The sequence below is a fragment of the Dendrobates tinctorius genome, unplaced genomic scaffold (assembly GCF_039654945.1).
Source record: "Dendrobates tinctorius isolate UK_male_01 unplaced genomic scaffold, ASM3965494v1 ptg000086l, whole genome shotgun sequence".
In the NCBI taxonomy this organism is placed as follows: domain Eukaryota; kingdom Metazoa; phylum Chordata; class Amphibia; order Anura; family Dendrobatidae; genus Dendrobates; species Dendrobates tinctorius.
Genome location: NW_027361754.1, coordinates 31336700 through 31349834, shown reverse-complemented (window position 1 = coordinate 31349834; position 13135 = coordinate 31336700). Strand labels below are relative to the sequence as shown.

The 13135-nt window shown below is 42.4% G+C and overlaps 1 protein-coding gene across 1 annotated transcript; it reads left to right on the top strand.

The window, feature by feature from the left end:
• Positions 1-965: 965 nt before the first annotated feature.
• On the top strand, positions 966-12653 carry LOC141098057 (nicotinamide N-methyltransferase-like). Its single transcript, XM_073585642.1, has 4 exons — positions 966-1031; positions 5659-5854; positions 9123-9330; positions 12136-12653. The coding sequence occupies exons 2-4, from the start codon at positions 5704-5706 to the stop codon at positions 12563-12565; spliced, it is 789 nt and encodes a 262-aa protein (XP_073441743.1). The 5' UTR covers positions 966-1031; positions 5659-5703; the 3' UTR covers positions 12566-12653.
• The last annotated feature ends 482 nt before the right edge of the window (positions 12654-13135 follow it).

The window sequence follows — 13135 nt, the reverse complement described above, 5'->3', positions numbered from 1 at the left end:
TACAGGAGGTAATGGAGCTGATCTAAGTAACAGAGGTCTGCCACCTGATAATGAGGAGGACGATAGGACATCTGGAGTTTCTGATTGGATTTAAGACAGCCGACTCCCTCTTTCCCCGCTGGTGATTTTTTCCTGCCTCCTGAGATCTTAGTTTCCAGCTCAGTCCCTGCATGCTCAAGCTAAGTGTTCTTTTGCTATTGTTCACATTTGATTTGGTTTTGTCTATTTCAGTTTTATGTGGTCAGCCAGCCCCTGCTGGGGCTGTGCTGAATTTCCATCCTTATGTTACTGTTTGTGCCAGTTTGTTTTTGTCCCTTATTAGATTGGCCTCTCTTTGCTCTCTTTTCAGAATATACCAGAGTGCTGATATAGTTGGCGAAGTCGAGTGACTTCAGTGTTTTTTCTATCAGACGTGTTGGGTATTTTTTGCAGGGTTTTTTGCGTGATTGCAGACAGTGTCTTTCCTTTCCTGTCCTGTCTAGTTAGTTTGGGCCCCATCGTTTGCTCAGCTTATTTTCCTACCTGCGTTTGTGTTTTCATCTTGTCTCACCGACAATATATGTTTGGGGGCTATCTATTCCTTTGGGGTCTGCTCTGGGGCAGTTTAGATTTCCCCTTTCTTTATTTAGGCTTATCTAGTTCTTCGGCTGTGTCGAGGCGTCTAGAATCATCGTAGGTACGCTCCACGGCTACTGCTAGTTGTGTGGATAGGATCAGGGGTCTGCAATCCACTTAGTTACCAACCTCTCTGGTTTTCTGTGGCTTAGCTTGGTCTTGCTTTCCTCCTCGGTGACCCAATCAAAACAGAGGAGAAAAGTTTAATAAGTGATTCATTCAATACTGTAATGAGTTGCATCTTGACATAAAGCTGCTAGATATGAAGTAACCTGTTAATCAATGTCCACTTTTACATCTCTGTGAAGTTCATTAACTCCTGTCTACCACTATAAAGATACCTTGTTACACACTCATACGCCGACACCGGGCGTCCTGCTCTACTTATCTCAGGATATCTCAAGACATGATAAAAGGTAATTAAAGACACGTCTGCGTAAAATATATTAACGGCAGTTAATGCAAGCAATGACTTACAACTTTTCATTATCTTACATAACCCAGACGAGGGCACTTAGTGCTTGGAGATTTGTAATATTTATGCTGTATATACTACATTACATAGGGAAAAGAGTGGCACTTCTCTGAGCATAGTAGGCAAGTATTAATATGACTATTAAAAGTAAAGTCTTTTGCCGCCTTGGGTTCTGCAGGCACAACTCCATATATCTCATACACAATTACAGATGGGTGCAGCCGACCTGGTTGCTGTAGAAAAGTCTTCTAGAGATAGCTTCAGCAGAGTATAATCACTTTTCACTCTATACAATTAAGTATTAAGAGTTTCTGGCTTCCTAGCCGCCTGAAAATTGCTTTTTGAATTGCTCATGGTTAAAAAAAAAAAAAAGTGACAAGAGACGAAACGTGTGCGCAGTACAGTTCAGTCGAGTTCAGGAAGGTTGCAAGCTTCAGAATAATGTTCAAAGGTTAATCTATAAATTTTACAACTTTGTATCATTCGTAAGAAAGCAGGAAAGCCCTCTGAGATGTGGAGCATAGTTAGCCAAATTATAGATGGAAATCTATTGGTAGATATCTAGGGATGAGCGAGCATACTTGTTAGGATTCAGTACTCGGCGAGTAATGCGGTACTCGCGGTACTCGAATCCTCATGAGTATTTCACTACTCACCTCGCAATATTCAGCACAGCCCAGCACAGTCCCACACAGCCCAGCATAATCCACGCATAGTACCTGCAAAGCCCTGCGCAGTCCCGCACAGCACGGCACAGTCTTCGCACAGGCCAGTACAGTCCCGCACAGCCCGGCACAGTCTTCACACAGGCCAGCACAGTCCGCACAGCCTGGCACAGTCCCCGCACAGGCCAGCACAGGCCAGCACAGCCCAGCACAGTCCACGCACAGGCCAGCACAGTCCCGCACAGCTCGGCACAGTCCCTGCACAGTCCCTGCACAGGCCAGCACAGTCCCGCATAGCCTGGCATAGTCTTCTCACAGTCCCCGCCCAGCCCAGCACAGTCCCCGCCCATTAATCGCATTTCCCATAGACTTACATTGAACTCGCTACTCGTTATGAGTACCCGAGTATTAGGAGGTACTCGTAACGAGTACAGCGAGTCCGAATGCTACACTACTCGCTCATCCCTATAGATCTCAAATAGATTATATCTCATAAGTTTGTCTGTGCCCGTCACCAACCTTTTCTGTTGTCATGCTTAGTTGTGGATAATATGATGTGTCCGGTGCTTTTAGCTGCTATCTGTCTTTCATGCTCCCTGGAAACTAATATATATCCTAGTAAATGGCAGGAAAATTTTCCCCATTCGGAAAAAAGAAAGCTGCGTCTTTTAGGGCTCGTTCACAGGACCGTATTTTTGATCCAAGTGTTATCCTTGAAAGATACGGACAGCGCTCTGACCAATGTTATTTAATGGGGCATGGCAGATGAGCGATTTTTTTTATTAATTGAATCTGCATGTAAAAAAATAAAACAACACATTCTGGTACCTAATAATACCAGAAATACTGTAGAGATCCATAATTAAAAATTCATGAAACTTTATTAATAATTATTGCTAAAGAATACAAAAACAATATTAAAATAACAGAGTGCCTTACAGGGGAGAGCCACAAAAATAATGGATAAATATACTCAATTATTAAAGAAATAAATAGCTACAAATTAGGGTAGAGCAATATATAGCAGGAGAAAAAAATATAATGACTAAATATAATTCAAAAAAGGCGGGAGTGGATAAATCCAGTAATAAATCTCATGCAAAAGACATGCAATAAGTCACAGCATCCAAGTCAAGCCCCCTATGCATGTCATCAACAATCAAATAGCATCATGAAACTACTATTGCCAATATACAGGGTGGGCCACTTATATGGATACACCTATGTGGGCCATTTATAAAGTTGCATCCAAAATGGCCAGCTTCAAAATGGCCACCACGCTCACCACTAGGGATGAGCGAGTACTGTAGTATTCGGACTCCCTGTACTCGTTACGAGTACCTCCTAATACTCGGGTACTCGTAACGAGTCCAATCTAAGTCTATGGGAAATGCAATTAATGGGCGGGGACTGTGTGAAGATTGTGCCAGGCAATGCGGGACTGTGCTGGCCTGTGCGGGGACTGTGCCAGGCTATGCGGGACTGCGCTGGCCTGTGCGGGGACTGTGCTGGGCTGAGCAGGACTGTGCTGGCCTGTCCGCAGACTGTCCGGGCTGTGCGGGACTGTGCTGGCCTGTGCGAAGACTGTGCTGGGCTGTGCGGGACTGTGCTGGCCTGTGCGAAGACTGTGCTGGACTGTGCGGGACTGTGCGAAGACTGTGCCGTGCTGTATGGGACTGTGCAGGACTTTGCAGGTACTGTGCGGGACTGTATGGGACTGTGGTGGGCCGTGCTGGGCTGTGCGGGGACTGTGGAGGGACTGTGCGGGGACTGTGTGGGCTGTTGTGAATATTGCGAGGCAAGTAGTGAAATACTCGCGAGGATTCGAGTACCACGAGTACCGTATTACTCGCCGAGTACCGAATCCTCACGAGTATGCTCGTTCATCCCTACTCACCACCCATCTTGAAAAGTTTCCCCCTCCCATATATTAATGTGCCACAAACAGGAAGTTGAAATCACCAATCATCTCCATTTTATTTAAGTGTATCCATATACATGGCCCACCCAGGTGTATCCATGTAAATGTCCCACCCTGTATATATTAAAGTAGAGAAATCTCCACAGCTGAAATCCAACAGTGGGGGAAGATATATATGCTAGGACATATAATCGAATTATAATATACCTCAAATTGTAGCAGAATGGACTCCCACACCCCTGCTCCCCTGGAAGAAGCCAGCGGCAAAACACGCTTCGGGGTGTGGGGAGTCCATTCTGCTACAATTTGAGAAACATTATAATGTGATTATTTGTCCAAGCATATATATCTTCCCCAACTGTTAGGTTTAAGCCATCAGCTGTGGAGATTTCTCTACTTTAATATATACCATATTTTTCACATTATAAGACGCACTTTTTTCCACCAAATTTGGGAGGAAAATGGAGGGGGCATCTTATAATGCGTATATACCTTACCGGTACCGTTGCTGCAGGCCATAGGCTGGTATGAGGGGGTGTCCAGCAGTGCTGTGGGTGGCCGACGGTGCTATGGGGTCTCCAGCGCTGTGGGGGTGTTCGTCAGTGCAACCCAGTGCTGCTGTGGGTGTCTCTGGTGCTGCTGCGGGGGCTCTGCTGATATTTTGTGAAAGGCCAGAGTCCCGGCAGTTCCTTGGTTTCCTATGCAGTGGACTCCGGGAAAATGCCCGCCGGAGGCGGCGCATGCGCAGATGGAATTCTTGGCACCAAGATCTCGGGAGATGAGATCTCAGTGCTGAAATCTCATCTCCCGAGATCTTTGTGCTGCGATCTCCATCTGCACATGCGCTGCCCCCGGCGGCCATTTTCCGGGAGTCCATCGCACAGGAAAGCATGGAACTGCCGGGACTCTGGCCTTTAACAAAATGTCGGCAGAGCCCCGGCAGCACCGGAGACACGCACAGCAGCACCGGGCAGCAGTGCCGGACACCCCTGTAGCACTGCCGGGCACCCGCATTACCAGAGACACCTGTAGCAGCACCGGGCAGTATCGCTAGACACGACTCCAGTACTGCCGGGCACCCGCAGCACCTGAAACACCCACAGAAGCACCCGGCAGCAGCGCCAGACACCCACAGCAGTGCTGGACACCCGCAGCAGCACCAGACACCCGCAGCGATGCGCCACACATCGGAACACCCCATGACCAAAGCCTGCGGCCTGCAGCATCACCCCACTTCTGCTTCCTCCAACAGCGACCCTGGGACCCCGCTTCACCACAGCCACCACCCCCGGTAAGCAATAAGACACATGGATTATAAGAAGCACCATTTTATATAAAAAAAAATGTTTTCCTATTTTTATCCTCAAAATTTGGGGTGCGTCTTATAATCCGGAGCGTCTTTTAATCCGAATAATATGGTATATATTGGCAGTAGTAATTTCATGATGTTATTTGATTATTGATGACTTGCATAGGGGGCTCGCATTGGATACTGTGACTTATTGCATGTCTTTTGCATGAGATTTATTACTAGATTTATTCCCTCCCCCCTTTTTTTAATTATATTTAGTCATTTCATTCTATTTCTCCTGCTATATATTGCTCTACCTCAATTTGTAGCTATTGATTTCTTCAATGATTGAGCATATTTATCCATTATTTTTGTGGCTCTCCCTTGTGAGGCACTTTCTTATTTTAATATTGTGTTTTTGTATTTTTTAACAATAATTATAAATGAAGTTTCATGAATTTTTAATTATGGATCTTTTCAGTATTTCTGGTATTAGGTACCAGAAAGTGTTGTTATATTTGATTTGAAGTGCCATTAGTTTGATTTAGTGGACACCTTTGTCCTAATCTAGGTGAAAAAATAAGCAGCGTGCACTAGTGTCTACCGTAAATTGGATGAGACTGGGCCGTTCAATCTGAATGTTCTGATGATATTTGATTGATAAAATATATACGATTTATATGTGTCACAGGCCATTTCAGAAGCATCTAGCAGATAATCCTAAGGACGGAACATCATGGCTACTACTTTTACCTCCCAGCAACAGTACATTGATGAATTTGACCCCAAAGTTTACTTACAGACATACTTTGGGGCACAAAACGGAATCAGTTCTGGTGACAGGATAGAATTTCCTTTAAAACAATTACATGAAACTTTCATTAAAGGTGAGAAACTCAGAAATTGTTTATTACTCGAAAGGTTCGATTTTGACATTTATAGTGTCATTATTACTCATATGGCTACTTTACTGGAGTACTTTTCTACTTTCATGTAAAAATCATGGGTGCTAATGTTATGGATCCCCTGGTTAGGTGGATTTGCTAAGCCGTAAGTCAGGATGAGCAGCACGGATCGGAGGTGTTGATGCAGTGGAGTTGAATAGGCACATGGAGCGCTAAGTTTCATGACGTTGGTATTGTCAAGTGGTTTACCTCAAGGGAGACCAAGCATCCTGGCTTTCCCCGTTACCCCCGCGTGACCATGGAAAACCCCACAACCTCACCAGCACCAACTAAGACACGGACACAAGTATTTTCTTTGGAATTTTTATGGCCACAGCAGCCTTTTATTAAACCAATAAAACAACAATAAACACTGTATCATAAATATCATAAGTACAATGACTTGAACACTGAGAGGAGGAGTTCTTGAAGCCACAAAGATCATGGTGAAGTAATCCAAAATACTGTGAACAACCCCCGTCCATTTGCTCCCAGCCGTTACCCCACAGGCTCAGGAGCACCAGCACACCAATAGATATTGTTCACGAACTACTTGGAGATCCGCCCACTTATGGCGGAAAACTCCCCATCCACCTTTCACCAGATCACAACCAACATACCTTTTAATGGAGGAAACCCAACACACCGAGTCTCCAAGAACCAATTTCCACCGACTTCAAGGACTCCCCCTCCTCCAAAACCGCCATGACCCAAAATGAAAATAACGCTCCAGGCTGACAAAATAAGGGAGGGAGGGCGGGACTGCTTCAGTGCTGGGAGAGCAGGAACAGAGGGAGGGCACACCCCTGACCCTCACCTAAATACCCCCTGACTCCCCCTCCCTGTTAACCCCTCCCCTCCACTAAAACCTTCCAACCCCCCGTCATGTTGGCCTCCACCTATGCCTCCTATGGGGGGGCTGGGAGGCTTGCTCCGGCCACTTCTGTAGATCTGGATATACTGAATGACAAGTGGATCAGTGTATCAAGAAATAAGTACAGGCACCTTGAATATGCAGATATGAGTGTGCAGACAGCATCTTGTGGCAGCAGATCAATGTATGTTGTCAGGCAACCTAGTGCAGCAGAGTCAAATGTCGAATAGCGCTTGGAAACAGCAGAGCTGAGATGGAAGACTGGTACCTTGTAGCCGAGCAGAAGATGTGGACAGCTCATTTGAACATCAGAGCTGAGATGGCAGACAGGTACATTGCAGTAGCAGGGCTAAATGTGTAGCAGCACTTTGGAACAGCAGCACTGAGACGACAGTTAGGCAATATGGAGAAGAAAAGCCAAGCGAGTGTAATAAATGGGCCGAGGGGGCAGCTCCATTAGCCGTTCCAGTACTCACTGTGCTGGAAGCTGCTTCATTCCTGGTACATTTTTCACTTCTGTTGTTCAAAAGACTGGAGGCAGAGGCCGGAAAAACTTCAAACAGTTCAGCTTTATTTTCCTTAGGACACAGCACATCCAATACACTTTTTGAACTCTCGACATGATACCAACAATACATCTTCTACAGCAACACTTAGCTTCTTCAGCTCCACCTGGGTGGACCACAAAGTGTCAGCGGAATGACTTCAGCCCATACTCGTCTACTAGGTCGTCCACCCCCTTTTGCTAATCCTGTCCGTGCACTCGCTGGTGGCCCACTTGACTACTTCATCAGCCCACTAGACTCTGGCTGTCATCTCCACAGTGACTTATCCACTGGCTTCTTCTCTGCTGTGAGTACCATACACTACTTCTCTGTTCTGCTCACTTTGTGTGTCAGCTAGGCTCCTCAGGAACAATGCCTTCTGAACCATACCAGGGGCTACCCCCGACTGACTGAAACCAGGAAATCTATCTAGGCTAATTCCTGGTTAAACACTCCTACTGTTAACTCTCCTAGAACTGTGCCCTAAAACTAATATGAGTGTGCTCTAATATGAATGTGCTCAGTGCCCCCATCTTGTGTCCATTTACACTAACTGCACTGTCCCTTACCAACTTACATGAATATGGCAATAAACATTTACAGGGCTAGGCCCTGACCCTTCTTACACAAGCAACACTACCTTGGAGCCACAGAGCTGAGTCAGCAGTCAAGCATCTTGAAGTAGCAGAGCCAAGCATGCAGTCTGCAGTGCACTATGTAGCAGCAGAGATAAGTCAGTAGTAATCACCTTGAGTAGCAATAGATAAAAATCCCGAGTGTGTGGACAACATGTTGGCGCTGCAGAGGAGTATTTGTCAGGAGTCAAACTATGTATAATTACTGCAGAGCCCAACAATACCAGAGCTGGGTTAAGCAAGTGCTAGACACCTTAAGAGGTATACAGTGGGCACCTCTAGGGTGCACACCAGGTTACTATAATAACCCGATATATAAGACAGACGAAGCAGAATAGAAATGCACCGACTGGAGATACAGTGGGTACGGAAAGTATTTCTTTTTTAATAAATTTGCAAAAATTTCTACATTTCTGTTTTTTTTTCAGTCAAGATGGGGTGCAGAGTGTACATTAATGATAAAAAAAATGAACTTTTTTGAATTTACCAAATGGCTGCAATGAAAAGAAGAGTGAAAAATTTAAAGGGATCTGAATACTTTCCCTACCCACTGTACTTACTACATTTAAAGGGATGTCTCTTAGAGATTTCAACCCCCGAAAACAGATTTTTTTCATGATTGCATGATGCAGGAGGTGTGATAGAGAAACCTACTGTCCCACATACCAATTGTTCAAGTCACGTCATAGTCTCATATGAAACTTTTCAAAACCTTAAAGTTCGCTGCCTCACGCATTGCTGAGGACCACTAAGCTCATTGCCTTTTTGTGAGGAAAGTTCTTGATGTGAACTCTGTGTACCCCTTTTTCCTTTCTTCATGACATGGAAACCATTCTACCATGAGTGGCCACTGCATGCTATGTTATATCTAAGAAAGAGCCCACCATCAATATCTCATCTTTAATAATTGGTTTTGGACCCCACACAACCAAAACTTAATTTACCCCTCTTATAAATAATCTACCAGTGAATGGATCATATTAGAGGTCAGATAAAAAAACTGCAGAATGACATTAGAAGTAATCAACTGATAAATATGCCGATAATGAAAATTGGCACAACCCAGACGAACATCCCTTTTACGCTTGCTTAGAACTGGCTGTAATTTGTAATTTCTAATATTCCTTCTTAACCTGATATTTTAATTTTTTTGCAAGGTGGAGTAAGAGGGAACACACTGCTTGATTTTGGAACTGGACCTTCCATTTATCATCTCCTCTCTGCTTGTGAAGTGTTTGATAAAATCATCGTATCAGATTTACTTGAAGAAAATCGTGTCGAATTCGAAAAATGGCTGAAGAAGGATCCAGATGCTTTTGACTGGTCTCACATCATCAAATCTGTATGTGAGCTAGAAGGAAATGGGTAAAACGTTTTAATCGACTTTACTGCTACTTTTTACATTGCCTTGAAAAAATATTCATCCCCTTGAGCGTTTCCACATTTTTGTCACTTTACACCCAAACTTAAATGTATTTTATTGGAATTTTATGTGACTAACAAATACTAATTAGGAAGTGTTTTGTGAAGTGTAATAGTGTCATGCGTCTTGGTTCCAACCATTGAGTCTGTGCTTTGTTGGCTTCTCTGTCCACCGAATCACAGCAGATACACATTTTCTCTGTGTATTTAGTTTATGTTAGCCTTTATTCTTTTTGATTTAACAGGTGTTTTGATTTACTCATTTATCTGCCCTTTCATCTTTTGGGTGCAGCTTTATATTCTTTTACCCTGCCGGTATTTTCTGCTGGTGATGGTCTCATTTGGAAGTCCAGCCATAGTCCTGAAGTTGAGGCCATTCTGTGAAAAGCCAGCTATGGTTTATCTCTTTGCTGTTTATGTTGTTTACCCTGCGTCTATCTTCTTTTTCTTTTTAGGATGTAGGCTGCATATTTGCTAACAGTACGTACTTAATCATTTATTTTGTATTTTGTCCTTTGTTTTACTCACTATGGGTTCGCTTTCTATTTCTGCATGCTTTCCCTTCTGTAGGTAATTTACACGCTGCTCTGCCCTCTGGTTCTCTAGGAGGAACATATAGTGCTTGACAGCCTTTCAGGCAGCATAGGTGGCAGCATAGGTCCGAGTTGCCACAGCCTAGTCTGTGGTTAGGGTTATCTCAACTCACTCAGGAACTGTGGGGTCAGGATCTCTAGTCTGTACAGGAACCAACAGGGTCAGTGGCAGTTTTTAGTGTTACCTAAGTGAGTTGCTAAACTATCATAATAGAAGGTAGTGATAATAATAATAATAATAATAATAATAAATTTTATTTTTATAGCGCCGACATATTCCGCAGCACTTTACATTTCAGAGGGGATTTGTACAGACAATAGACATTACAACATAACAATAATCACATACAGTAGATTATAACAAATACCAAGAGGAGTGAGGGCCCTGCTCGCAAGCTTACAGTCTATGAGGAAAGAGGTAGACACGAAAGGTGGGTGGTAACAGTTGCCCTGATTGTATGGACCAGCCATAATGTTAAATGTGTAACAGTACAGACACAGAGGGCTAATGGATGCATAAAGCATGTGGGAACATGATGCTGGAAACCTGGTTATGGTAAAACTTTTGGCTCTGCCACACAGGGATAGGTTAGGTTAATGTATTGAGGCGATAGGCCAGTCTGAATAAATGCGTTTTCAGGACACGCTTAAAATTGTGGGGATTGGGGACTAATCGTATTGACCTGGGAAGTGCATTCCAAAGAATTGGCGCGGCACGTGTAAAGTCTTGGAGACGGGAGTGGGAGGTGATAAAAAGTTTTGTATATATAAAAAAAATTGAAATCTAAAAATTGTGAAATGCATTGGTATTGTGCCCCTTGTAGTTTGATACCCACAAATAAAATCCTGTGTGACTACTTGCCTTCAGAAGTCATATAATTAGTAGTCTGGGTCCACCTGTGTGCAATTTCATCTCACTATAACTACAGATGTTCTGTGAAGCCCTCAGAGATTTGTTTGAGAACATTAAGGATCAAACAGCATCATGAAAACCAAAGAACACACAAGACAGGTAAGGGATAAAGTTGTGGAGAAGAGTAAAGGAGGGATAGGTTATTAAAAAATAGTCAAGTTCTGAACATCTCATGGAGCACTGTTCAATCCATTATCCAAAAATGGAAGGAGGTATGGCATAACTGCAAACCTACCAAGACATCGACGTAAACTGACATCGCAAGCAAGGAGAGCACTAATTAGAGAAACAGTCAAGCTGCCATGCTAGGAAAGTGACCAGTTGACCCCTCTGTTACAACTGCTGCAGGGGAAGTGTAGTAGTAGTATTCAAATGAATAGTCATCCATGTAATACATAGACGTCTCCAGTCCATCAAAGGAAAAGTCGTTCTTTTGGAATAGCTTCCCACTTAGACACATTGTGGTGGGTCAAAGAAGAAAACCCACTATTACAGCATGTTGTCCATATCGTCTAGCATCTAGATGTTGGCTGTCTACTGTTTCATTAACATAATTAGAATAACTCACAGAAAAGTGCAGTACTGTGATCACCACATAACAGTAAAATTATTGCACTCATGGAAGGAATATGGGACAACTCGGACAATTAAAATAAAAAACAACAGAAGAAAACGAAAAAATGTCCAATAATAATAAATTTATTGAGTAAGTATAAAATATAAATGAATAAAAAAGGGGAGGGGACCAATGCCATGGAAAAGGCACAACCGGGGACAAAAATGAGTTCTATACCATGTGTTAGACTGAATACATATAATACAATGCAGGAGGTAAAACTAATAAGTGAATAAAGTGCTGGTGCGTAATATTAAAAAATTAATGTGCAACCAATCATATAAAACTAATTAAGATTATCTGTAAAGTGCAAATACATATAAATCAGTGCCACAATAATTAATAAGCATAAAACAATGAAACTAAATCACAATGAATAAAGTGCAATAACAGTATATGTATTATATGTATTCAATCTATCATATGGTATACAACTCATTTTTGTCCCCAATTGTGCCTTTTCCAGGGCATTGGTCCCCCCCCATTCCTTTTTTATTCATTTATATTTTATACTTACTTAATAAATTTATTATTATTGGACATTTTTTCGGTTTCTTCTGTTGTTTTTGTTTCATTAACATACAGTATCAATAAGTGAGATAATAATATTCTTGCATGTTTTAAAGGGAGAATTATGAAAAAAAGGCAGAGAAACTCCGCAGTAAGGTGAAAGAATTTCTGAAATGTGATGCTCTTAAGAGAAACCCTTTCGACCCCATTGTTGTACCACCAGTGGATTGTCTCCTGTGTTGTCTCTGTCTCGAAGCTCCGTGTAAGGACTTAAAGTCATACTGCGAAGTTCTGAACAATTTCAAGGACTTGATAAGACCCGGAGGTCACCTTCTAATTCTAAGTAGTCTAAATGCTACTTTTTACCAAGTTGGTGACAAGCGATTTAGTGTAATGTCACAAAAAAAGGAAAATCTGGAGATGGCCTTCAAAGGAGCTGGTTACCAGATTGAAAAAGCTGTGTTTACTCCACGTGTGGATAAAACAATGATGGATGTTGCTGATTTTGAAGGTTTATATTTTATTCATGCCCGAAAACCAAAGTAACATTAAATTCTTCAGCATTATTTTGAAATGTAAACATATTATGCTAAATTGTTAAAAATTATATGTGGAATAAAAGTAAGTGAACCTTTTGGAATGATCTCATTGGTTACTAATGTGTCTGTTATCAAAGTTGCAATTATAGACAGACAATTTAATTAAAAACACAAACCATTGAATCATCCATGCCTTTTTTTTGGCACATCAAGCAAAAAGTGGAGCCTTGATCTCAATATCTCCCATTAGTAGCGGTCTTCACCAAATATTTCCAGAAGCTGCTAATAAGATTTGCTCTATATTGTTTCAGTTCCTCAATATTTCAAGGATGAATTGCATATATGACCCTCTTCAGATCGCCTATATGTAGCAGAGCCGATCAAGTTGTGGCAGCTTCTATCCTCCCATGGAGGCTATTGAAGCATGCCAAAATTAAAACAAAATTAAAAAAAATGGAAAAAATTAAAAAAAAAAATAAAAGTTTAAATCACCCCCCTTTTGCCCCATTCAAAATAAAACAATTTAAAATAATCACACATACACATACTGTATTGGGTATCACCACATTCAGAATCG